This window comes from Myotis myotis, unplaced genomic scaffold (genome assembly GCF_014108235.1).
Source record: "Myotis myotis isolate mMyoMyo1 unplaced genomic scaffold, mMyoMyo1.p scaffold_m19_p_16, whole genome shotgun sequence".
Taxonomy (NCBI): domain Eukaryota; kingdom Metazoa; phylum Chordata; class Mammalia; order Chiroptera; family Vespertilionidae; genus Myotis; species Myotis myotis.
This window is the reverse complement of record NW_023416320.1, coordinates 34,682,238-34,707,126: the sequence shown is the minus strand read 5'-3', so window position 1 is coordinate 34,707,126 and position 24,889 is coordinate 34,682,238. Positions and strand designations below refer to the sequence as shown.

The window sequence follows — 24,889 nt, the reverse complement described above, 5'->3', positions numbered from 1 at the left end:
ATTATTAATTCCACTAGTGACTAGACTATGCCATTTCAGAAAACATTAGCACTCAACATTTGATTTTTAATTGTTTTTCTATAGAAAAACTGCACATAAAAGAATAGCGAATTCATGCAGTCATGCCAGATGATCCTCAAAACCCATGTTGACGATACTCTGGATCGGATATTTGCCCTACGAAGTAAATATTTAGTGCTCTGTCATTGAAAAGCCTACCTCGTCAAGATGAAATAAACGTGATACCAGGAAGAGTAAGAACCATCGTGTTTCCAGGTGCCTCAAACATCAAGCTCTTACATTTACACAGAAATCACACATATGAGAATGACTCACAAGGAAGACAGAAGAATCACCTGCTTCCTTCCTTGGGGGCTCTTTAAAATGGGTTGGGGCAATTTTATTTTGGTGTGGTTTTGCTTAAAAATGGGGACATAAACTTATGATCTTCCAAAGTCACTGTCAGGCCAGGGGCTTAAGCGATTCTAAGAAGGAACCGTCTTCTTTTGCCTTTGAGGGAAGTTCCTTTTGTGCCTCCTAGGCTGGGTGATTGGGTAGTGAGGGACGATGGTATGATGTGTTTGTACCAGGTACTTGCAGAGGTAAATGTGTTCATTTTTAGCACTGAGGCTCCATTCCAATCCAGCGTTCTCCCTCTGTGCAGCGACCTTTGGCACCTGGGAAGGTCACCTTTAGTCGGCCTCAAAGGCGCTGTTGGTCGCTCCCACGTACTCAGCCTTCTTCTTATGCCTCATCCACATTTTTCGGAGGATGCTGGGGATGCCGCAGGACACACTTCCTGTCAGTGGTAGGGAGGCTTCTGCTCCCTGGGGAAGGGTTGGGTACTCTTCAGTCATCTTCTTGAGATGCCTGGAACTAAAGAAAAGTCGGGGTGTGGGGAGGGCAGTCACTTCCCTGAGCCAGACTTTTATGTTTTGCTCTGAAGAAGCATATGGTAGCCTGAGCTCTTATTCCTCCTCTGCTCACACATCCTGTGACCTGGAGGGAGGGTCACTGTTGGGCCCCATGCAGGAACGACACCCCCTGGGGGATCCGCCAATAGGATGAGGGAAGGAGGTGGCCTTGGCCACGCTCGTTTATGGGCCTCAAGTTCGGCTCTTATTCCAAGTTCTACTTGCCCACCCCTCCCATCTCCACACGATTGATTTTGCTGAGTGGATTTCCCAGAGCATTGGCTATTGGGTTGAATCCTGCCCGCCCCCCAACCCCCCCGCCCCCACCCCATGTACTGTGTGATGTCAGGCAAGTGACTTAACCTCAACCAGCCTCAGTGTCCTCATGTGCAAAGTGGGAATGATTTCATCTAACTCCTGGGGCTTTTGTGAGGAGGAAAATGAGAAAATAAAGCATCTGGCACATTGTAGGCCTCCATACATGTTCCTTTTCTCCTCACTTTCTCTCCTTACATGAAAGAAATGGCCTTACTTGTCAATAGCCAGGGTTTAGGAGCAAATTGCGATGAAAATGTTTGAACTTAGAGAAAAGAATCCGTTTAGAACAGTGGTTCTCAACCTGTGGGTCGCGACCCCTTTGGGGGTCGAACGACCCTTTCACAGGGGTCGCCTAAGACCATCGGTAAACACATATATAATTACATATTGTTTTTGTGATTAATCACTATGCTTTAATTATGTTTAATTTGTAACAATGAAATTGGGGGACACCACAACACGAGGAACTGTATTAAAGGGTCGCAGCATTAGGACGGTTGAGAACCACTGGTTTAGAACCTTTGCAATGCAGCGAAATGGGTTGGTAAGGTCAGCCTTTGTTGCATTGTAGTAATTTTTTACTGGTTGACTCCAGCCGTCACTAAAAGCCATTGTTGCTGAGAACAATTTGCTTCTAGTACTTATACAATCCAAACGATTGTCTTAGTTTTCAATACTTAGGTCCCAATATGTTGAGTGACTTGGTTTTTATAGTTCTTCCTGGATGGCTTTCTTTCATCTAGAAGGGTTTTGAACTGGCCTGTTTCCCCTTAGACTCCCACAGCGTTCAAGGTGTGAACCACTGGGGTTGATATTTTAGCCCATGGCTCCCCACACATCTGCCCCTAAAACAGTCCTGAGTATGTATCTTTCCAACTCCTAAATTGTAAGTTTCTTGAAAAATGATAGCAATGGTTTATGCTAATCTCTTTATACATTATCTCATTCAATTCTCACAATACCCCTCCAGAGGGCTACATCCCCAGATTTTGTTTGCCTTTTTTTTTTTTTAAATAAACGAGGACATGGAGGTCTGAATAACTTGCCTGAAGTCACAGCAAGGCAGTAGCGTGCCAGGCAAGCAGCAGCACGTGACTGCCACCTGCAGCATGGAGGACGGTGGAAGGGACACAAATGGACAAGGTGAACCGAGTTTCAGGCTCCTGCCCACCACCTTCTTAGTGTACCACTGAAGGCGGGGAGGGGGCTGCTGGGGATTACTCCTGGGACTCTAGCTGCTGGCCCCTGGATCAGAGGTAACAGTAACGTGGCGGGGGAGGGGTGGGGGATAAATTTGGTTTGAAACCTTTGACCTTATGTACTTTTTTACCTTTGGGCAAGGGCCATGAACCCAATTCAGGAGGCATTTCTGACCTCAGCCTGCCTAGGGGAGGCTCTGAGTATGGCCTGTGATTACATTTATCTAATTAACCCCAAATCCTCCAAATGACAGTTCTCCAAGTCTAAAGAGCGGCGTTAATGAAGTGGAAACCATCAAACACGCTTTAGCTTCATCCTAGAGAAACAGTTACCCAGGGTTAGTGTCCTCATTAAGAGGACATTTGCAGCTGGCATGGGTTTCGTGTTAGCATCTTGAGAGTCTGTCAACCAGGCCACCTGTTCCTCTTCTGCCTTAGGGTCCGGAGCAGGTGGGGCGCCCCGCAGGCAGCGGGCGGGGCGGGGAGGCCCGGCACTTACCCTCTTGTCAGAACAGCTCTGTTGTCAGAGCCGCTGGGAGCAGGCGCCTCCAGGACAGCTGTGGGGGCCTTCACTGAGATCCGGGCCACCGGAGGAATCTGGGTTGTGAGGAAGGGGAAGAGAATGTGAGGATGTGGCCATGGTCCCAACGCTGGAGCCACTGAAAGGGGAATGGCTACACTGAACCACCACGAACCCAGGGCAACAGTCCTTACACTTGGGTGGGCATCGGACTCCCCTGGAGGGCTTGTTAGCTCCATGCTGGGCCCACCTGGGCATTGGTTCAGTAGGTGTGATGTGGGCTTAAGCATTTGCGTTTCTAAAAAGTTCCTATGTGCTGATAGCCCCAGGACCCCAATTTGAGAAGAAACTTGAGAGAGAGCAACTCAATCTTACCTGAGAACTCTGTCCCCTCACACTCCCATTGCCGGTGTCCCCTTTGTTGTCAACCCCTGCAGGTTCTTGCTTTGAAATACTGCCTAGATTCCTGCCAGCCTCTCCATCTCCTCTGCTGCAGCCTTCAGGGCCAATCACCTTGGGGCCTCCTTGTTTCCAGCCAGACCCCAGACCCCTCCTGGATTTGCAGGGCCTCCACAGCGGGGTAGACTGAGGCCAATTCTGCACCTGCTCGTCAAGGCTCTGCAGAGCCGACTCCACCTTTCCTATGCAGCTCCGCCTTCTGTCACCCCCATGCAGGGCCACTCCTGCCTTCCTCAACGCTCATGCCCAGCTCCTCATCGTCACTGGGCCTTTCCTTCCCTCTCTGGGCAGAGCCTCATCTCTGCCTGCCCTTCAAGCTCACTTCCTCCAGGAAGCCTTCCATCTGGCTGGTGGCCCATGTTGATTTCTCTTGGTCCTTAGGTGCCCACAGCACTGCATACCACCAGTTCTATCTTTTTATGGTTCTCTACTTGTTTCATATGTTTGTCCAGTATCCTAGTCCCCAGAAAGGTTGTATAGAATGAGGCAGGGCCTGGGACTTAAGCCTTTGGTGGCCCTACTCAGCTTTTCTAAAGGAGGTGGTGAAACATGCAGTGAAGTAGAAATTAACTGGTGGCCTAACCTGGGCCAAGTCCAGAGTTTGCTCTGTCAATGGTCATGCGCTGTGCTTTGTTCCTCCACCCCATGGCCCACTGAAGGCGCAAGGTCACCGTATTCCTGGAACTGCTGAGAGATTCCAGGTTGAGGACAACATGATTCACCTCCCCCTTCTCTCCTGAGCCGGCCAGAGGTTGTGGGCAGAGTTACTGTGCCACCTTGTGGCCTCTAGGGAGCTCTCCCTCCCCATCATGCCAACAGCCCCGGGAACATCTACCCACTCGCCTTCTTCCCCACTGTCCTCAGTCCCATTTCAGTGTTGAATCCGGTTTAGCCGTGTGAGCTCTGAATTGCTCTCCAGTCTCGGATGAGCTGTGGGACCCCAGCCCCACTGTCTCAGGCCCAGAGGAAAGGGCCAAGCCTGCTGCCTCTGTCCTCTGCATTATTATTGACCCCCTTTTGTAACTGGGTCCCCATCACCACCCTATCCCATCCCAACCTGCTCTGGCCTCCAGCTGCAGCTACTGTCCGAGCCCAGCCCCAGACCTGGGGGCCGGTGATCCAGGCTGTGATCCCCCTCTTCCCTTTAGCGTCAGTCTTTCCCTGGGCTTGGCTGAGCCCAACTGTTCAAGCAGTCATAGCCTGACAGCCTTCCCTCTGTAGCAATGGCCCAGCCATCCTCTATTTCCCTTGGTACTAGGTTGGGACAGGGGGCTCCTGACAAAATGGCTTGTCCCATCCCTGCCCGTTGTGTGGTTTTCCTAGGATAGGGGTGACTTAGATGAGCTACTCAGGTTAGATTTCCTCTCAGACCAGGAGCGAAGTACTCACCTCTCTGTACAATTTGTTCCATAAAAACAAGAGGCTGGGCCAGACAATCTGTCGGGTCTCTTGTCCTCAGATGGCACAGTCCATGAATCTTGAGGGCTGATACTCATTAAGCACAGGCTGCTCGAGCCAACCTCGCCTCCAGCCATGACCCCACCCCCTACTGTGCTAACTAGAGGGTGCCCGTGTTCATGCCCACAGGGAGATGCAGGAGTTCAGGGTGACTCTGAGCTAGACCTGGACATGAGCCACCCAATGGTCCCTCTTCGTGAAAGGACAAGCTGCCGGATTGTGGGAGGGCAGGCGACAGAGGGTTCTCAGCTCCCTCAGACATGTCTCAGAAGGGCCACATCGTCCGAGGCAATGCCCTCCTGGGGCACCCCACATGCTCTGACAGGGCGAGGAGCAAACATAAAGGGCTGGCCATTTGGACCAAACCAGATGGGCAACACTTGCCCCACAGCTCCCACTGGGAGGGGTCATACCCGTGTGGCCGTGCCCAAGCCTGCCACCCTTCTTCTGTCACAGGTATTGGTCCCTACTGTACATCGCGTCCCATCCTGAGATGACTGGTGTTCGGTGTTTTCATGAAGCTTGAGACCTCTTATATCTCTTTCCCCTGTAGCTGCCCTTGGGAATTAGTCAGGCATTTCCAACTGGCAGGGGCCAGCATAAACATGCTTCTCTCCTCCCCTCCTCCCTACCCCCCCACCCATGTTTGAAATGTATGCTAGGTAACACCTTCTGTTTTCCTAAGAGTTGAACTTCTGGCAAGAAAGACAGCAGCAGTGAGACAGCGGGAACAAAGAACCCTCGGGCCTGCTTTTGTACAACCCTCAGAACTGGCCCAAAGGACACTGGTCTCTCATCTTAGCACAGAGAAGGCACAGCCACCCAGGCTGAGAGACTCACCAAAGACTTTCCATAGGCTCGATTCCCACACAGATTTGATGGTTTGGGTTCAGCAGTCCCCACTGCAAAGGTGAATGAAAGACATGTCACCCAGTGCGCTCTGTCCTGCCTCCCTTGGGTCTGCATCAATTATCAAAGTCAGGAATTTCTTCCTTTAAAAAAAATTATCTTTTATATGTAATATTTTAAAATTATAGTTTACATTCAATATTCTTCTGCATTAGCTTCAGATGTACAACACAGTGGTTAGAAAATCATTTACTTTACAGAGTGGTCCCTCCAAAGTTTCAAGTATATATAACTATATACTCATATATAGTTATCGCGGCACAATATTATTTATTAATTTTTAAAATATATTTTTATTGATTTCAGAGAGGAAGGGAGAGGGAGAGAGAGATAGAAACATCAGTGATGAGACAGAATCATTGATTGGCTGCCTCCTGCATGCCCCCCTATTGGGGATGGAGCCCACAACCTAGGCATGTGCCCTGACCGGGAATCAAACTGTGACCTCCTGGTTCATAAATCAACACTCAATCACTGAGGCACAACAGCCAGTCGTGGTGCAATATTATTGACTACATTCCCTGTGCTGTAACTTACATCCCTGTGACTGTTGTACTTCTTAATTTCTTCACCTTTTTGCACCCAGCCCAACTCCCCTCCCCTCTGACAGCTGTCAATCTGTTCCTTGTTTCTCTTTTGTTTGTTTATTTTGTTCTTTAGATTCCACATATAAGTGAAATCATATGCTACTTGTCTTTATCTTATTTCACTTAGCAGACTACCCTCTAGGTCCGTGGTCGGCAAACTGCGGCTTGCGAGCCACATGCAGCTCTTTGGCCCCTTGAGTGTGGCTCTTCCACAGAATACCACGTATGGGCGCGCACGTACAGTGCGATTGAAATGTGCAGTGCGAGTGTGGCCCATGCGCAGAAGTCGGTATTTTGTGGAAGAGCCAGTATTTTGTGGAAGAGCCACACTCAAGGGGCCAAAGAGCCGCATGTGGCTCGTGAGCTGCAGTTTGCTGACCCGCAGTTTGCCGACCACTAGAGTCTCCATCCATGCTGTTGCAAAAGGTAAGATCTCCTTCTATTTTATGACAAGCTGGGACTTTCTAAAGGCCCTGTACTGGGCAGTAGGATCAGGCAGCAGGGCAACTGCTGAGAGGATCACCTGCACCACTGGTGCTCCTCCAGGGGCAGGAGCTGAGCTCTAATAGATAGGTGCTCGGAGAATGTGCCCTCAGCCCCTCCTTCCTTCCTAAGGCGCCAGATCACAGAGGTTATCAAGAATTAAGTCTTTACGGCTGGGATCCCGGATCCGTCATTTACCCTGCTGCTCCTGGACACCCCTCTGTGAAAATGAGCAGAGAAGTCCTGCCTGTGATGGAACGATGGAGCTTCTCGGAGTCCTGAGACATTGGCTATCTGGGAGGTATGTGAGAACCTGCTTGCTATGCCTTTATCCCCAAGGCCCCACCTACTTCTGAGTAATTTCTACTCTGAAGCCTGCAGCTTCGGAGAGTCCAGGTGTTGAGCTGAAGGATCTCCTGGGGAGGTAAAGGGGTTGGGGTGGGGAGGGAATTTGACTTTCAATAGCGTTCTTCCCTGGGGCAGCCGATGAGCCCGATCCTATCACCCACAGCATATAGCAACAAAGCACCTTCCTCAGGAAAACATCTCCATGCCAATTAAACAAAGTTACAAGACTACCAAGGTCAAAACCATGATGTTCAGTGCTCTGGCATCAGTAATGATAACAACGCATATTTTTGAGTATTTACTGTGTCAGTCACTGTGCTGAGTGTAAAACACATACACATTGTCTGATTTAATTCTCACGGCAAACCTGACAGGTAGGTGTCATCATAATCCCCTTTCTAGATGAGCATGTTGAGGCTTTAGTAATACATAACAGTTTGGACGAAGCCGGTAAAGATGATATTGGGAATGGCAAACCGCCCTCTTTGATCTTGCAGGACCCGGGGACCCCTTAACTCAGTCTGGGAGGAGTGTGCCAGGTGGGCAGACACAGGGAGGGCAATCTGAATCGAGAAGAGTGTCAGCAAAGGTCCAGGGAAATAGTGAATAAGGGAGTAGTCACAGGATTACACAGCAGCTCAGGGTTGCTCTGTGTATGGACTGGCAGGGACGGGAGTGTCACAGGAGGTGAATCTGGAGATGTGAGCAGAGGACACGTCCTGGAGGGCCTTGGGCATGGTATGGGTGGTTGCAGGTGGCAAGGACGCAGTGTTTAAAGTAGAGGAATGGTATCGGCAGATTTCGGCTTTCGAAGGACCCTTCCGGTAGCCTCTTGGAGGGAGGGGGAACTGAAGGTCAGGGTTGGCTGTTACACACAATGGATGATGAAGGTACACCGAGTCCAGGTAGCCGGAGGTAGGTTCCAAGAGGGAGAGATGAGCCATATCTAGGAGCTGACACTGTCAGTGTTCAGTGTGTGAAGTGGTGGGTGGGATGGGGGTGGGGAGGAAAGGGGTGTTAGGGAAAACATCCCAGTGGCTTGCCTGAAGGATGCATAGTGGCCCCAGCTGAGAAAGGAAGAGAGGTTTGAATGAGGAAGATGAGTTCCATTTGAAAAGGTTGATTCTGAGGTGCCTCAGGACATCTTGGTGGAGAGGTTCCACAGGTGACCAGTTCTCCCGGCTCAGGAGGTAGGGTGTCCCTCTCCAGGCACCTGAGGCTCACCTGCTCAAGGCCTCATGGTGAGAGCGTTTCTCAGCTGGGTCTCTGCCTTCAGAGTCCCCGCAATTTCCAAGATTCCTCAGGGAATCTTTCTCCCACGTGAGAAGCCTACAGCATCCAGGAGCCTCCACTATAACTCAGACAAGAAACAAGTCCCCAGATCTGAGATCCCTCTGACAGATCTTAAGACGGTAGTTTACAAAGAGTCTTTGCCCGAGGCCGGTGCCAAGCCCTTCTGTGGAGAGCACTGGGTCTGGCTTTGTTTCAGAAACCCTCCCTCTCTCCCACCCCCTCTAGAATCTATCAGATTCGGGAGCTGAAGGTTGCATCAACGCCCAGCTCACTCTTTTTTTTTTTTTTTTCCCTTCTGAACCTGACTAGCACATTCCCTGCCTGAACTGAGTGTCACATGTTAGGCAGATTCTCTCCATTTCATAACTTACTGTTCTCCTCTTTCTGAATAAAACACTGACTTGGGTTGCCTAAGCTTCCATAAGCTACTTAGAAGGGAAGGAAAGTGTCCCCTCATACGAGACAGTTGGGAAGACATTATTCTCCGGGGGAGGAGAGCTGAGATTTAATCTCAGTTCTATTGCTAATGAGAAGTGCGACCTTGGGTAGGTCACACAGTTTCCATGGTTTCATTTTCCTCTTCTGTAAATTGGCAGGGGTGGGTGCAACAGACCAGTGGTTCTCTACCTTCAGTGAGCATTAGAATCACCTGGGCGGGGGGTGTTGTTAAAACACAGATTGCTGGGCCCCACCCCAGAATTTCTGATTCAGTCTCTAGGGTGGGACCCAACGTTTGCACTTCTACCAAGTTCCCAGATGATTCAGCTGTTCTGAGGATTCCACTTTGAGGACCATCCACTAAATCATCTTTAAATCCTTGCTAATCAATTTATTGTCCTCAGGCCAAAATCTTCAGCATCATTAGAAACATAAAATCTGGGGCCTTACTCAGTCTTACTGAATTGGAATTTGCATAACAACAAGGTTCTCAGGTGATTCTTTTGCACATTAATTTGAGAAACATGGCTCTAAATTCACTTGATGATTTTGTAGTGAAGATATTCTCTTTTTCTCCTTCTACACACATACTGCACCCACCCACCCACCTATATATAGACACAGAGAAAAATTGATCTTCTCTTAATTTGCAAGGCAGATTGTGGTTTTCCTAATGCTTTCACTCTACAGACATATGTATGTATGTAATCACTTCACTAGAGAATATAGATGCTTAATGCATTCCTATAGTAGAATCATAAAAAAAAAATCAGGGTGTTAGATCAAAGAAGCCTTAGAAAAGATGGATAGGTGAAGGGACATACTCAATTGAGTCTTATTTCAGTTCTTGTAACATACAAAATTATTGACACACCAAGGCTTTGAGAAAGACATACCAGACATTCTATTAGGTCTTTTTGGAGTTAAAATATGAATAACTGTAGGCTGTGGGCATAACAGAAATAACCTACACCAGCAAGTAAAGGCAAAATACCATCACAGACTTCAGTGAGCTAGAGGAAGATGCCCGTTTCACTGCTTGAGGTGGAAGCCATTTATAAACAGCGTGAAAGGTACAACTATACTGCTTCCAGCTTTCAAAACAAGTTTGTCCCTGAATTCTTTCATAGATTGTTGAAATAGCCTAAGTAATGTAAGATGGTGAGATCCTAAGATGGTAGTTTACGAAGAGTCTGTATAATGACCCACACACTGCCTATAATATCAATAACGCAGGCTTCTTCTGCTATGCGAGTCATGACTACACTGGTTTTCTCTCCCCAGAACATAAAGACTTTCATCTGAATCCAGCAGGGCTTCCTGGGGAGCAAGATGGTAGATTGAAAGCATCTTTGCTTACGACACACACCAGAGCGAGTTTAACAGGTGGCAGGGAGGTGTGTGGGGCTGCTGTAGAGGGGGTCTGAGAGCAGGTGCACTCAGAGCGGGAAAGCATGTGTGGGGGAAAAGCGTGGTCCCCACACCACAGGTGCTCTGCTCACCTGGCGTGACCGAGGACACTAGGGAGGCCCACGATGCAGTCAGACAAACCACAAGCCAGGACGCAGACACTGCAGCTGCTGCTCTCAGCGAGTCATGGTCCCCCAGGGAGTACCCCGAGCAGGGTCAGTGCACATACCGGGTCTGGCAGGAGCCTTGGGGGGGTGGGGTCCCGGCTGCCATGAGCTGTGGAGTCGGCTGAACCTGGGGCCCTCACAGGCTTGGCGGTCAGTGCGGCGTGGCAGCAGCTCCAGGGGCCGGGAAGCGTACAGGTCCGAGTCAATCACCACCTGGGGAGGAGGAAGGACAGTCAGCTTGTTCCCCAAATCAGATCCAGGGATCCATGGCCCAGGCCAGGACTACAGCTCTGCAGATGGACCTTGTGCCGACATGCACGTTTTGGAGCCATCCTTACTCCACTGAATGCGAGGAACAGCGAGGAAACATGGGCAAACAGCCCAGACACAGCTGTTTACTGAACTTCAGGACGTGTAGGGGTGCAGGAAAACGAGGGCTTCGGAGGTCCCTCACCAGCAGTCCCGTCACAGAGTTAGGATCCTGGGCCATCAGGCCAAAAATCAGGGCTGCTCACCTGCACCCTGGCCTGACAACAGGACGGGTTATTTGAAAGGAGGCTAGCCCTGAAAATTGTGATCTTATGGTCTTTGCAGCTAAATGGATGCCTTTGTTCCCATGAGGAGAGAAGACTTAGGGAAAAGACTTGGGACCCAACTGACTCCCAGATTTGTAAATGTTTTGTTAAAAATATTTTTATTCATTTCAGAGAGGAAGGGAGAGGGAGAGAGAGATAGAAACATCAATGACGAGAGAATCATTGATCAGCTGCCTCCTGCACACCCCTCACTGGGGATCGAGCCCGCAATCCAGGCATGTACCCTGACCAGGAACTGAAACATGACCTCCTGTTTCATAGGTCGATGCTCAACCACTAAGCCACGCCGGCCAGGCCAACCCCCAGTTTTGACACTTTGTGGTAATGTGGGAAAGGGATATCCCTGTTTGCCTTGCTGTATTGGGGCAGAGTATGTAAGTGCCTCCTGTCACTAGTAGAAATTTTAAGAGCATAGCTTGCTTTTTTAGTTCATGTCACATACAGGGGTGGGCAAAAGTAGGTGTTCACGTGGAAAACTACAAATTAATAAATAATAATATGAGAATAAACCCTGTGTTTCACATACTCGCAACTGTAAGTCTACCTTTGCCCATTCCTGTATTTATCTACAGCAGGGGTCCTCAAACTATGGCCCGCGGGCCATATGCAAATACAAATATTGTATTTGTTCCCGTTTTATTTTTTTACTTCAAAATAAGATATGTGCAGTGTGCATAGGAATTTGTTCAGAGTTTTTTTTTTTAAACTATAGTCCAGCCCTCCAATGGTCTGAGGGACAGTGAACTGGCCCCCTGTTTAAAAAGTTTGAGGACCCCTGATCTACAGTGTCTGAGGGCAGTTCATGTCTCCCACAGAGGAAAATAAGGGCAGCTGACACTCTTTGCCTCAGTTTACCACAGATAGTCCTTTGCTTAGAAAATTAATATATCCCAAATTTGATCTTATCTAGGGAAGGACATGAACTCTGTTCAGGCCCCTTTTAGGACCCGGACTTATGTATTCTGTGTCTTTGGAGAAAGCTGATCATTCAGGGGCACTTGGGACCAGTCCTCTTTCTGCTCTGGGCACTGTGGAAGGTGGTGCTTCTGTTTCAGCAAGCCTTCCGTGCAGGCTGGGAGCAGCACCCTGCACGGGGCACCAGCACACTGGGGCTGTGAGGCTCCGCAGTGGGTGGTCCGGCACGCAGCACCCTGCATGTACATCCCCTCTGCTCTCCTCCTTCTCTTCCTTCTAGCACTGTGCTCTGCCACGGTGTTGCCTGGAATACTGGACTTCCCAGGAGTAATGCTAGCCCCACCCCCCTGGACACATGGACTGTTTGACCTAAGGGCCCTCCCCCAGAATATGAATCTCCGGGTTGAATAGGAAAGACCCGAGTCTCATAGCCTGACACTTGTAGGGCTCTCTGCTGTTGACCTCCCATTTTATTTTCATCCTTTTGGCATTTGTCTCAGGAAGGGGAAGTGAGGACTGGTGTGTTTTCAGAGCCACTTTGCAGATGGAGAAGGTAAGGCAGGATGTGAAAGCCTGAGGAGTCCAGGGGAGAGACCCAGCATTTCCTCCTCCGAAAAGGGGAGCAAAGGTTCCCTGTCAGGAACAAGAACCGCCACCTCCGCAATCCCTTCTCTGCACTGTGGGCTGGGGAAGAGACTGGGGAGGGCGCGAGCAGAGAGGCATAGCGGCTCAGCCCATCACTAGATGTAGGAGGTTTCCTGGGGGTGGAGATGAGGCTGGTTCCTTCCCAGGTTCTGACTTAGGGCCAAGTGCCTCTTCAGGGTATCTTCTCCAATCCCTCTGAAAGGATGCAGGAAAGGACGGAGGAGAGGGGCCCAGCTCACAGCATTTCCCTTTTGTTGCTGGCTTGTACTTGGTTCTCATTTCCCACAATAACAGAGGCTCTGAGAGGGCTCCAGGGCTGTGTTAGGGCCCACACCAGGGAATGGACAGCTGAACGGATGGTTGTGTCCTCCTGACAGCCTGGTTTATTTTCTGGCCCGTAGGACACAGTCTGGGCTTTCTGCTGCTGCTATGGGTGGTGGTCTTAGGACAAACTGATCTGAGAGTGGGCTCTTTAGCACCCTGAGTACACAGGTAAGATGGGGAACTGGCAGCAGGGGATGGGATGTGAAAACAGGGAGTTAGAAAGACAGGTAAGACTTAGGTGATGGAGAATCATCATGATTTGGGGCTGATGGAATCCATAGCAATGTTCTAGCCCAACTCCCTGATTTTACACATAGGGAAACTGCCACCAAGAGGGGCATGTCCCTTCAAGGTCACGGATCCGTCAGGGGCAGAGTCAGGACAAGAACTGTAGTTTTATGACTCCTGAGTGCTCTTTGTCAGACCCACAGAAGTGCCTACAGCCAGATAAGAATTTTCCAGTGCAACTGATTGCTCAGTGCATTTTGAAAAACCAGCAGATCACCAGACAAATCCCTCCTCCACAAGGTTACAATCTGGGGAGAATGTGACATTTGCAATCTCATTTCTCCATCTTTCCTGGATGGTGCCCAAATGCTTATTATGAAGGGGCTGTGAATCACAGTGACGGGGCCTCCGTTGTCCTGGGACTCCTAACTGACCCACACCTTCGTGTAAATTCATTCCTTTGAGCTACTCTTATAATGTTGGTGGCATCAGGTTGATCAGGATGTCAATAAAATTGCCTAAAAATCCAAGGGGGCGGGGAAAAGACCAGAGAGAGAGTCTAGGGAAGGAACAATATATGGCTGTGCTCTGGGTTCAGGAAAAAAAAAAAAAAAAAAAGAAGGAACTTCAGAGGAGTCCAGAGAGAGGGGAAACTGTAACACCAAGGATGGTGCAGAAAGGAAAGAAATATTTGTAAAGGAAGGAAGCTGACATCCACATGGTAGCCAAAGGAGGGAGAATAGACACAAATAAGAACTTCAGGACAGAGAAAGTCGTAAACATTGGTACATCCAGAGCAGTTGCAAGATATGAATCATTTTCTCGGGAACTCAAAGGGAGAAGAGGGCCAACTGGATGAGGAAACGAGATCAGAGCCAATTCTTTCTTCTTTGGGCCTCTCTTTCCCCGTCTTTGGTGGGTTAAGAGACCTTTCCTGTCTTTCCTAATTTGAACGTTCTGTACAGCTGGGGCTGAGTTTTATAAGCAAAGGATGAGTCAGGCTGTGAGTGGAAATCAGAAATTCAGAGGAGAGCTCAAAGGGCAGAGGGCATTGGGAGGCTGTCTCACCTGGAGGAAGACTGTATATTTGAAGACAGGACCCTAGCTTCTGATTTTTTTTTTAATCAAAAGCAATTTTTGTATGTATTCATATACTTGAGTCATTTTTTTTTCTCTGAGTAAAAATATTTTAGAGAGGGGAAGTCAGAAACCATAAACATAGCAGTCTTTCTCAAAATTTTCCACTCCCAGGAAACCTGAGAGCACGGTCTGCAGTGCCTGGCTGAAGTCAACGGGATATTCCAAGAGGCTGTGCCCATGCTTTGTTGGCTTTGTGTATCTCATGTCCATGTGGCTTCACCTTCACGATTGAGAATTGTCTCCTTTGTTTAGGTTCTAAGTCCCCTGAGAACTTTCTTCCCTAGAGCCCTAGAAAGTGTAGTGATTTATTTCCATTTTAAAAGTTTTTGTAACCAGTGTTCTGTCCTTATAAAGCCAGTTAATACTGGTGTAAGGAGTGATTCAGACAGGAACACCGTTTAAGGTTAGAAATCCAAGAACTTGGTTGAGAACGAACTATTCCTAATCCCCAAGGGATCATCCCTGCGTTATGAATGATTTGTGGTTCTCTCAAATCCAAGGTAATGCCAAACTCAAGGCCTTGACTGAAACGTCCGTTGTGAAACTTAAACTCTGCATTACCTACAAACAACTGCTGCCCCTTCTATTCCTGGGTACACCCACTAATTCTTAAAAGGCAGGAGCGTTTTTCTACTAGTGTGTGGGCTTAAGTTTTCAGGGCCCACGACAACAAAGAAATTTTCCATCCATTGAAATCCCCTTTCTTTCTTACTATATAAAACATTTGCAAAAGTTATTTTAAAAAGATATGCAACTGTCAGAAAAAGATGGGCAAAAGATACGTGTAAGGAACCTGGAGTTAAAAAAAACATTTATAAAAAGATGAGTGGTATTAAAGAAATGCAAATTAAAACAATATGATATTTTCACCCGTTAGACTGTCAAAGATTAACAACATTGATACCATACAGTATTGGCTCAGGTGTTCTGGTAAAGGTACTTTTAAAACACAGTTGCTTAGAATTTGGCAATGACTATATAACTTTTTTCAGTGCTCATATACTTTGATCGCTTTCTTTTATTTTTTTTATTTTTTTAAAATATATTTTATTGATTTTTTACAGAGAGGAAGGGAGAGAGATAGAGAGTTAGAAACATCGATGAGAGAGAAACATCGATCAGCTGCCTCCTGCACATCCCCCACTGGGGATATGCCCGCAACCCAGGTACATGCCCTTGACCGGAATTGAACCTGGGACCCCTCAGTCTGCAGGCCGATGCTCTATCCACTGAGCCAAACCGGCTTCGGCTGATCGCTTTCTTTTAAAAAGATATATTTTTATTGATTTCAGAGAGGAAGGAAGAGGGAGAGAGAGATAGAAACATCGATGATGAGAGAGAATCATTGATCGGCTGCCTCTTGCACATCCCCTACTGGGGATTGAGCCTGCAACCTGAGCATGTGCCCTTCACCAGAATAGCACCTGGGAACCTTCAGTTCGCAGGCCGATTCTCTATCCACCAAGCCAAACCAGCTAGGGCCTTTTTTTTTTTTTTTTTTAATTGAGACATAATTGATATATAAATTGTGTAAGTTTAAGGAGCACATATGTTGATTTGATAACCCAGAATTTAATATCTATGAGTATATCCTTAAAACATTTTCATAAGAATATAAAAAATATGTTCTAGATAGCTAGAAATGCATAGAACTAGAATTTAAGGCCAGGCAGTCTGACTCCTAAGTCTACAGACCTAACTACTGTGTTCCACAGTTCCTCAGGACTTATTAATACTATATTTTCTATCTTCATAATGTTTCAATTTTTTAAAATTGATTTTAGCATGAGGGGGACTATAGGGGGATAAGGACACATATGTAATACCTTAATCAATAAAGAAATTTAAAAAAGAGGAAAAATAAAAAAAATAAAATTGATTTTAGAGGGAGAGGAAGGGAGAGAGAGAAACATTGATCAACTGACTCCCACTGGGGATCAAACCTATAACCTGGGTACATGCCCTGACCAAGAATTGAACCTGTCACTTTTTGGTGTATCGGACAATGCTCCCATCAACTGAGCCACACCTGCCAGGGCATAATGTTTCAAATGGGCATATACTGCTCTGGATTTACAAAAACAATAAATGTACATAAAAACAACGACTAAATCCCATCTCATTCCAAAGACACTTAATTATTTTTTAATGGAGAATAAGTTTTTAAAAATTGAGATACTTAGAAAATCAAAATGCTGCTCTATGAAAAATTGTGATAGAAATAGAAATTCCAGTATAACCAAGAAGAAAATTAGGAGTTAAAATAAATCTTTTAAATTAAAGTACAGAGAGATATTGACAACTTGCATATAAAGAAGTCTGTAAATAAAATGAGAAATTTTCATCACCAGTATTCTCTAAAGACATGTAAACTAATTATAAGGTAATGCATATGCTTACTAAAGTAGCAAAAGGTCATACAGAAAATTAAAGCCAATGTTGGTGAGGCAGGAGGTAAATGACAAAGCCTGGCTGCAAGCCTGGCAATTGTTCAGAATTCCTGGTCATATGTGACAAAACGGTAGGCAGGAACCATTTAAAAAAAATCACTATTATTTCTCCCCATGTAGCTCAGTGTCCCTTACACATAATAGGAATGCAAATATTTGATGGACTGATGAATGAATGAGTTGATGGATAGATAGATGAAACTATTCTTATCCTTTTACTTGTTAATTCTACTTTGAGGCCTATGCACCAAAGAATTAATCCCCAAAATAGTATTTTGTACAAATAAACTCATTGCACTGCTGTTTATAACAGTGAAAAAAAATGGAACATTACAAATGCCAATAATAGGAGAATACTTAGGTTAGGGTGCTATATCCACGTCCTGGACTCTGTTTAAATAAGAAAAAACCCCACAGTAGATACAAAAGGAGATTTACTCTCTGTGTCTGGGAAAAATGGCTGAATTGAGGGGTCCAATTCAGAGCTGTGTTCTGTCTGGTTGACATTTGTCAATTATTTTGGTTAAGTGGAGGCGGGAGAATGCAGCAACAACAACATGGGTTACAGGAAACCTTCCTCGTTATATTGAGAGCAGGAGAGAGAGAGAGAGAGAGAGAGAGAGAGAGAGAGAGAGAGAGAGAGAGAGAGAGAGAGAGAGAAAGACGCTAGACAATGCTTTTCAAATAACAGTCAATAGAGATATCAAAACTGAAGTTTCCTTACATTCTTGGTCAAGAGGTGTTGCGAGCTTTTGACTCTTCTTCTGGCTGGACTGGACACTGTGAAGAGAGATAAAGGAATGGTTTTAGAGAGTACCCGTGAGGCTGACATAGCTACAGTAACAAAACTGAGAGGGTTTGCACCTGGGGTGAGGGAGGGGCAGAGGACGGGGCCTGGGAAGAAGAGGCAGGGTGCAACTGCAATTTTGGATGTTACTTGGTTGAGTGCACCAAAGTGCACAGCAGCATTATTCACAATAGCCAAAAGGTGGGCACAACCCAAATGTCCGTCACCAGATACCAGTAAATGAATAAAATGTAGTCTATATATTCAGTAGAATATTATCCATCCTCAAGAAGAACTCGAATTCTGATACATGTTGAAACAGGGATGAAACTTGAAGACATTAAGCTGAGTGAAATAAGCCAGACACAAAAGGACAAATGCTGTATGAGTCCATTATATGAGATACCTAGAGTAATCAAATTTATAAAGACAGAAAGTAGAATAGAGGTTTCCAGGGGCTGGGAAAGAAATAGAGAGTTTAAGGCAGGGATTTTCAACTGGTGTGCCACAAGAATTTTTAAAACATGCTCTACATGATTATTTAGTCAGGAGTACCGACCTCTTTTCCCTTAGATTGTTAAATGAAAAAATGACAATAACAGTCATCTGGTGTGAATGCCCCCCTTTTTTTCATATTGAATTTATTGGGGTGACACTGGTTAACAAATTATACAGGTTACAGGTGCACAATTCCACAACACACCATCTGTACACTGTATTGTGTGTTCACCATCCCATTTATCCCCTTTCCACTTCCCCCTACCCTCTGTCCTCCTGGCAATCACCACATTGCTGTCTGTGTCCATGAGTTTTTTTCTTCCTTTAAAAAATTTTTTTAGAAGTTTATTGTTTTTTTTTCTTTTTTTTCTCAATCCCTCCACCCTCCGTGAATGCTCTGTCTTGAACCAAAAATATATAGGTCATATAACAGAGTTGCATCTTATTGGTCCCATTGCATAATAAGGTTGCATCTGATTGGTTAATTCTTGGTACCAGAAATCCTTATATACAAACTAGAGGCCTGATGTACGAAATTTGTGCAAGGGGCTTGGACCCTGCAGCCCTGGCTTCATCCATAAGGTCGTCTGTACAGTTGTTCTGCTGTTTGGTCTAATTAGCATATTAGCTTTTTATTATATAGGATTTAAGCACCTGATTCTTTAAAAAGTCACTTTGGAACAAAAAGAGTAGGTAATTACTATTATTATTATTAATTATTGTTTTTGTAAATCATTCAAAACTATACCTATTTTTGTCATATTGGCAAAAAATATATTTTTTGGAGTGCCACAGAATTTTAGTAATTAGTTTATGTGTGCCATGAGAAGAAAAAGGTTGAAAATCGCTGGTTTAATGGGTACAGAGTTTGTTAGGAATGATGACAAAGTTCTGGAAATGGAGAGTGGTGGTAGGTACACTCCAATCTTAATTTTCTAATGGCTACAGAACTGTATACTTAAAAATGGTTAAATGGCAAATTACATATTGTGTATATTTTGCCACACACATAAAAAGCTTTAAAAATCAATTAACCATAAAAAAAATTAGTTGGTTGAGAAAAGGTGTGCATTTTGTTGAAAAGGGAGACACCCAGGCATCTCTTCCCCACATTACTTCTAGAATGGTTTACTTGGAACCGAAATCCCACCCCGTCACGACCTGCCTACACCTGAAAGGACCTCTTGCCTCCGGTCAGATCAGTGATCAGAGGAGTGCTGTGCAGCCATGACACCCACCACCAGGCATGCAGTCAGCAGCCAGGGCTCCGCACTCCTTTCACTTGGGTGTGAATCTGAACTTGACCACTTGCCAGTTAGGAGATATTACTCATCCACTCTAAGCCCTCACGTTCCTCATCTGTAAATTAGGGGTAATTACACCTCCCTCAGAGGGCTGCGGTAAGGATTAAACGAACTAATTTGTACTAGAATATAGCCTTTGGCCTACCACCTGTCAAAGAGTAAGCTCCCAGGAATTAATGGTGGTTATTATGATGTTCCTCGTTCTCTGCAAGATGAGGGCTGGTGGGAGGAATAGGTGATAACTTGTAGAGACTATAGCATTCCATTAGAGTGTCTCTTTCTGGAGTTTTCTCCACTTCCCCTTTCCCTTATTCCCCTCACTAACTAACCCCTCCCCATCATTGTTTATCTCCAAGTAGGTTATTTTGAACGCTGTGGTACTATTCACCCCAGAATTAAACCCAGTCTGGTGTGCCCCAGGAAATAGCTGCTGGTATAACTTCTTGGTAAAACCACAGTTTTTATCTTTTGTATTTACTGTGAATTGTGGCTATGAAACCTTTCCTTGAAAGGTCTCTCTTTCTCCAGAAAGTAAAAAGACATACTTGTCCTTAGTTACATACAGATTTGTTTTATGTTCAGTGCCTTTAAAATATTTAAAAAACTCCATAATATTTGCTGTGGCCATAAAATACTTAAGTGCCTTTAAAATACTTTAAGAAACTTCATAACATTTTTGTGAGGTGTTAAGATGGCTCAGCTAAAAAGAAAAATCACTATTAGGTTGAACCCAATACATGTGTGTTGGAAAGAGAGATATAACACAACAATAATAAATGTAACAATAGCTCTGGCCAGTTTGGCTCAGTGGATAGAGTGTCCGCCTACAGACTAAAGCAGGGGTGGGCAAACTTTTTGACTCGAGGGCCACAATGGGTTCTTAAACTGGACCGGAGGGCCGGAACAAAAGCATGGATAGAGTGTTTGTGTGAACTAATATAAATTCAAAGTAAACATCATTACATAAAAGGGTATGGTCTTTTTTTTTTTTAGTTTTATTCATTTCAAATGGGCCCGCGGGCCGTAGTTTGCCCACGGCTGGACTAAAGGGTCCCGGGTTCGATTCCAGTCAAGGGCACATGCCTGGGTTGTGGGCTTGATCTCCAGTAGGGGGCCTGCAGGAGGCAGCCAATCAGTGGTTCTCTCTCATCATTGATGTTTCTCTCTCTTCCTTTCTGAAATCAATAAAAATATATTTTTAAAAATAAATGTAATAATAACTCCCCATGAAATTTTACTAGGTGGATGGCTTATTTGCCATATCTCATTCACACCTCCCAGCAACTCTGTGAGGCAGGTGCTCTTCATTTTTTAAAAAAGTATTTATTGATTTGAGAGAAAGAGATCAATTTTATTGTTCCTCTTATTTATGCATACATTGGTTGATTCTTGTATGTGCCCTGACCAGGGATTGAACCCACAACCTTGGCATATTGGGACGATGCTCTAACCAACTGAGCTACCCAGCAAGGACATAGCTGCTCTCCATTTTATAGATGGAGATACTGAGGGTTGTGGTTACACAGTCAATGGTGGAACAAGGCCTATGCTCTTAACCACTAGGCAGCACTGCCCATGTGGCTGAACTTGTGCTCTGAAATGTTTTGGTCTTTGGCCATTGAATACGCAGGACTAAACACTAGCATTTGGGAAAGGGCATAACAGGGAGGGCTATAACCCTTGTTAGATGAAATCAAACCAACCTATATTTCTGCACTGTCTTCTCTCACTGAGGACCCTCTGGCCTGATGGCTTTAGAGAAGCAAGATGCAAAACAAGAAGAAGGAAGAGGCAGACATCTCCCATTTCTGGTCTAATATAAACTACAAATACTCTTTTTCTAGACAACGACTTCCTAACCAGTGACATGTGCACGAATACCAATGAATACTTGGTTTAACATCATGAGATGTCCGTGAATAAAAATGGCAAGAAAGGAATATGGGATTAAATATTTACCTTTGACCTAACATATTCATTGTTGTAAGTATGGAATAAAAATGGGAATCACTTTGCAAGTGATGTGCTTAATGGTGCTCACTACATGCCAGGGGTTGTTCTAGATGCTTTATATAATTTCTCTATATCTCATACCCCCCTCCCCATCATAACCCTGGGAGATGAGTTCTAGTTCTCCCTTTTACAAAAGTGAAAACTCAGGCCCAGAGAGGTTAAGTAGCCTGCCCAAGGTCACACAGTGCAGAAGTAGTGGCAGTTTTTGACCACTATGCTAAGCACATGAAGTCAAAGGTCCTTTTTTGAATAATTTTATTCATGGGAAGTATGATATTGCTCCTGAGCTGCATAATAATTTAATTAAAAAGAGCCATATGGCTTTGATTTTTTTCTCCCTTTAAAAATGTTTAAATGGAGAAAAAGACAGGAAATAGACATACTAACATTTCCTTCCAATTTGTTTCTTTCTCATATAAAAGTAATAAAAAATTAGAGGGCAAGTTTAGGCCCCTTCTGTCTTCCCTCCCTCCCCAGGGATACTAAGATCACCTATTTTATCCATATCTTTCCAGCCTACGTTTTCACACTTTTCTCATAATATGTGCTCATAAACAATATATGGTATTGTTTTATATTTCCAAACTTAGTCCTTGTTATCATACATATATAATTTTTCAGCCTGTTTTTTTTTTTTCACTCAACATGATGTTTCAAGACCTATGTCCATACACGCAGATCTAGTCCATTGCTGTTGACTACTGTGGAGTATTGCGTAGTGTGATGACACCACATTTTACCCCTTCCCCTCTTCAAGGACACTTAGGCTCTTTTCAGTTTCGCTGTCATAGCATCAGCACCGCCGTGAGCATCTGTGTCTGAGAGAGAAGTGGAACAGCTGGGTCAGCGGGTCCTGGCCACCTCGCCTCTCCAAGTACCTTTCAGTCTCCAGGGAGAGTTCCAGCTCCTGCATGTGGACTGCCTCCTAGCTCCTTTTCTCTCTGGCATTTTGGCAATAGGTGTCTAAAGCTTAATTTACGTTCTGCTGGCTGTCTCTTTGTGGCCAGGCTGAACTTATCCTCCGTACCCCCCCCCCCTCCCCGCTCCCCCTCCCCCCAGGAAGGGCCCAGGGAAGAAGAAAGGAATTGTTTGAACAAGGGTCACAACACCAGCAAACACCCAGCCCACTTCATTCAAGTCTGACAATGAGACCAGGGCTCAGCCGGAGTCCTGGACTCTCCCAGCACGTCAGGGGCTGCAGGGACAGAGCAGGGGCCGCAGGAGAGAGGACAGAGGTTTGGAGGGGGCAAGGGAACTGTTTAGTCAACAGACGCCTGCCATCATCTGAGCTCTCACTTGAAGCCCCTCCCTCTACTTGACACCCACTTGACACCACTGGCCTCAGAGGACAAGGGCTGACAAAGTCACACTTCTTGGTGGCGCTAGTTCCAGGTTAAGTTTGGGAGTGTGGCCCTGGGGTACGTATAGAGGCCAGCCAGGGTTAGGGCATTATTTGACCAATTCCTTGGACTTTGGGTCACTGAGGGGAGTATTTCTCCTCATAGCTCACTGCACAGTTAGAAGTCAGATTTGTGAGGCAGCTGGTTCTCATTTCGGGACCCACTTGCTCACTGGAGGAGATGAAAGAATCTTTCTAGCTGCGCAGGGAATTTTGTCTTCACCTCTGTTTCCTCCAGCAATGGCTTGCTGTCACTTCCATTTGGCTTAGTGGGTTGCAGTACCGAGTTAAGTGAGACAGGAATATTTAACCGTCCTTCTTTTCCCCTCCATGGATTGTTTCTCAACGATTGATGTTTACCCATGTCCCTCCTTTTCAGAAACAACAACAACAAATATCATCAAAACCGAGAAGCAGTCAGAGCTCAGAGACCTGAGGGGGAACCTTAGTAAAGCAGCACGTGATGGCCCTCACCTTCCAGCAAAAGGTGCCTCATTAAGGGAACAGTCAAGGACAATTTTACTTACCCTTGGAAGGAATCACAGTGGTGAAAACTTCGATATTTTCGTCACTGCAGCTATAAATCTGATGCATCCTGTCAGCCTTCTCTCCCCTAACGTGCCTGAGAACCGGAGGCCTCTCTGTGAACCCCTAGTTGCAAGGTTTCCTAATCCAGTCTGGCTCGGGGATCATTGTGCAGGTCCACAAAAGACAGGCTGGTGCTGTGAGCTCATCTCGTTTCAGTCTTCACTGCAACATTTTCTAATCCCATCTGTCTTTTTTTTTTTTTTTTTTTTTTTTTATGAATCCTATTATTGCAAACCTTTGATTGAGCGTGGAGGCTTCAGTCCCCTCCCAGCCAGGATGTATTTAACATTTTTTATTTTGCCGTGTCTGCCTGCAGCAGTGAATTTGGAAGTCTTTTGTGAAGTGATGAAGCGAAATCGCCTACTCGGTTAGCGCCAAGCTTGGCTGGAGAATTTCACCGAAAAGGAAACGTGATCTTCGGTAACAGCAATTCTCCTTTTTCTTTCACTTATTTCTTTTCGCTCCAGAAGAACTGGATATTCAATAACTTGTCATGTATTAATTTGGCTTCCTTCAAAATTTCTATGTTAAGCAAAAGGACTGTTTCTCCACAGCATTTTCGCCTCCCACCAGTGCACAATAAGGCTGACATTTCTAGAGAGCTCTGTGCTTAGCATCTCCTTGTACAACCTTTCAGGTGCTTGCAGGAACAAGCAGTGACCCCACACTCAAGGTGCCCAGTTACAGGGTGGCTATATTTTACCCTGTATATTGCATATATTATACACAAAAATAAGGTTGAAACATATGTGTGTTATGTCCTAATGCACTGCCTTTCATGACAGTATAGATTTACTTCTTCATATTGATAATGATAATGATATAATAATATTAACAAAGAGAGTTGGCATTTCAACTTTGCAAAGAGCTAGGAAGCCTGACATAGAATCTCATTTACTGTCTACAACTACCCAAATAAGACTATTTTTGCCACCTTATAGGTGAGAAAAGTAAGACATGAAGAAATTGAGTAATTTGCCCAAGATTAAAATACCTAGTTCAGCCAGGCCATTGTGGGTCAATGGTTTAGCATTGACCTATGCACCAGGAGGTCATAGTTCAATTCCTAGTTAGGGCATATGCCCAGGTTTTGGGCTTGATTCCCAAAATGGGGCATGCAGGAAGCAGCCGATCAATGATTCTCTCTCATCATTGATGTTTCTATCTCTCACCTCTCTCTACCTCTCTCTGAAATCAATAAAAAAATATATTTTTTAAAAAATGCTGCTAAATCAGCTCACCCTAATTCCGTACTTAATTTTTTAAAATGTAAAGGTAGATGTTTTTATTTAGTTCTATTAAATTTCATCTTGTTGGTTTTATTACCTACAGTCTGTTAACATAATTTCAGATTATTAACATAATTTTGGATCTTGCTTTCTAATACACTAGATATTCCTCCAAATATTACATTATTTTAAACATCCATATTTAACCACTGTAGAGGTTATAAAATTTATAGAGACATCTTTTACACAGTACTCTTTTTAGCTGAAAAT

At 45.3% G+C, this 24,889-nt stretch overlaps 2 protein-coding genes and 1 long non-coding RNA gene across 4 annotated transcripts in view; 1 reads left to right on the top strand and 2 right to left on the bottom strand.

Moving 5' to 3' along the window:
• Positions 1-250: 250 nt before the first annotated feature.
• On the bottom strand, positions 251-23,466 carry VXN (vexin). Its single transcript, XM_036338406.1, has 6 exons — positions 23,330-23,466; positions 17,526-17,581; positions 10,566-10,716; positions 5,709-5,770; positions 2,931-3,028; positions 251-876 (listed from the first exon to the last, which is right to left on the bottom strand). Exons 1-6 carry the CDS (start codon positions 23,394-23,396, stop codon positions 693-695), a joined length of 618 nt encoding a protein of 205 aa, XP_036194299.1. The 5' UTR covers positions 23,397-23,466; the 3' UTR covers positions 251-692.
• Positions 6,892-23,336, top strand: LOC118670905. Its single transcript, XR_004972511.1, has 3 exons — positions 6,892-7,148; positions 21,235-21,373; positions 23,182-23,336. It is a non-coding gene; the product is annotated as an uncharacterized LOC118670905 (long non-coding RNA).
• Positions 10,639-24,889, bottom strand: part of ADHFE1 (alcohol dehydrogenase iron containing 1) — a 58,125-nt gene continuing 43,874 nt past the window's right edge. For both annotated transcript variants that reach the window (XR_004972509.1, XR_004972510.1), the window contains 2 exons: positions 17,526-17,581; positions 10,639-10,716 (listed from right to left, as the gene is read on the bottom strand). The gene's annotated coding sequence lies outside the window, so the exon portion shown is untranslated. The remainder of the gene's footprint in view (positions 10,717-17,525; positions 17,582-24,889) is intronic.

Bases quoted from the DNA above. Each gene is read 5' to 3' on its own strand.
- VXN (XM_036338406.1), bottom strand. From the start codon at position 23,396: ATGCATCAGATTTATAGCTGCAGTGACGAAAATATCGAAGTTTTCACC. The intron at 17,582-23,329 runs GTAAGTAAAATT...CTCTCTTCACAG, and splicing joins CACTGTGATTCCTTCCAAGG to TGTCCAGTCCAGCCAGAAGA. The intron at 5,771-10,565 runs GTATGTGCACTG...TCACCTTTGCAG, and splicing joins CAAGGCTCCTGCCAGACCCG to TGGGGACTGCTGAACCCAAA.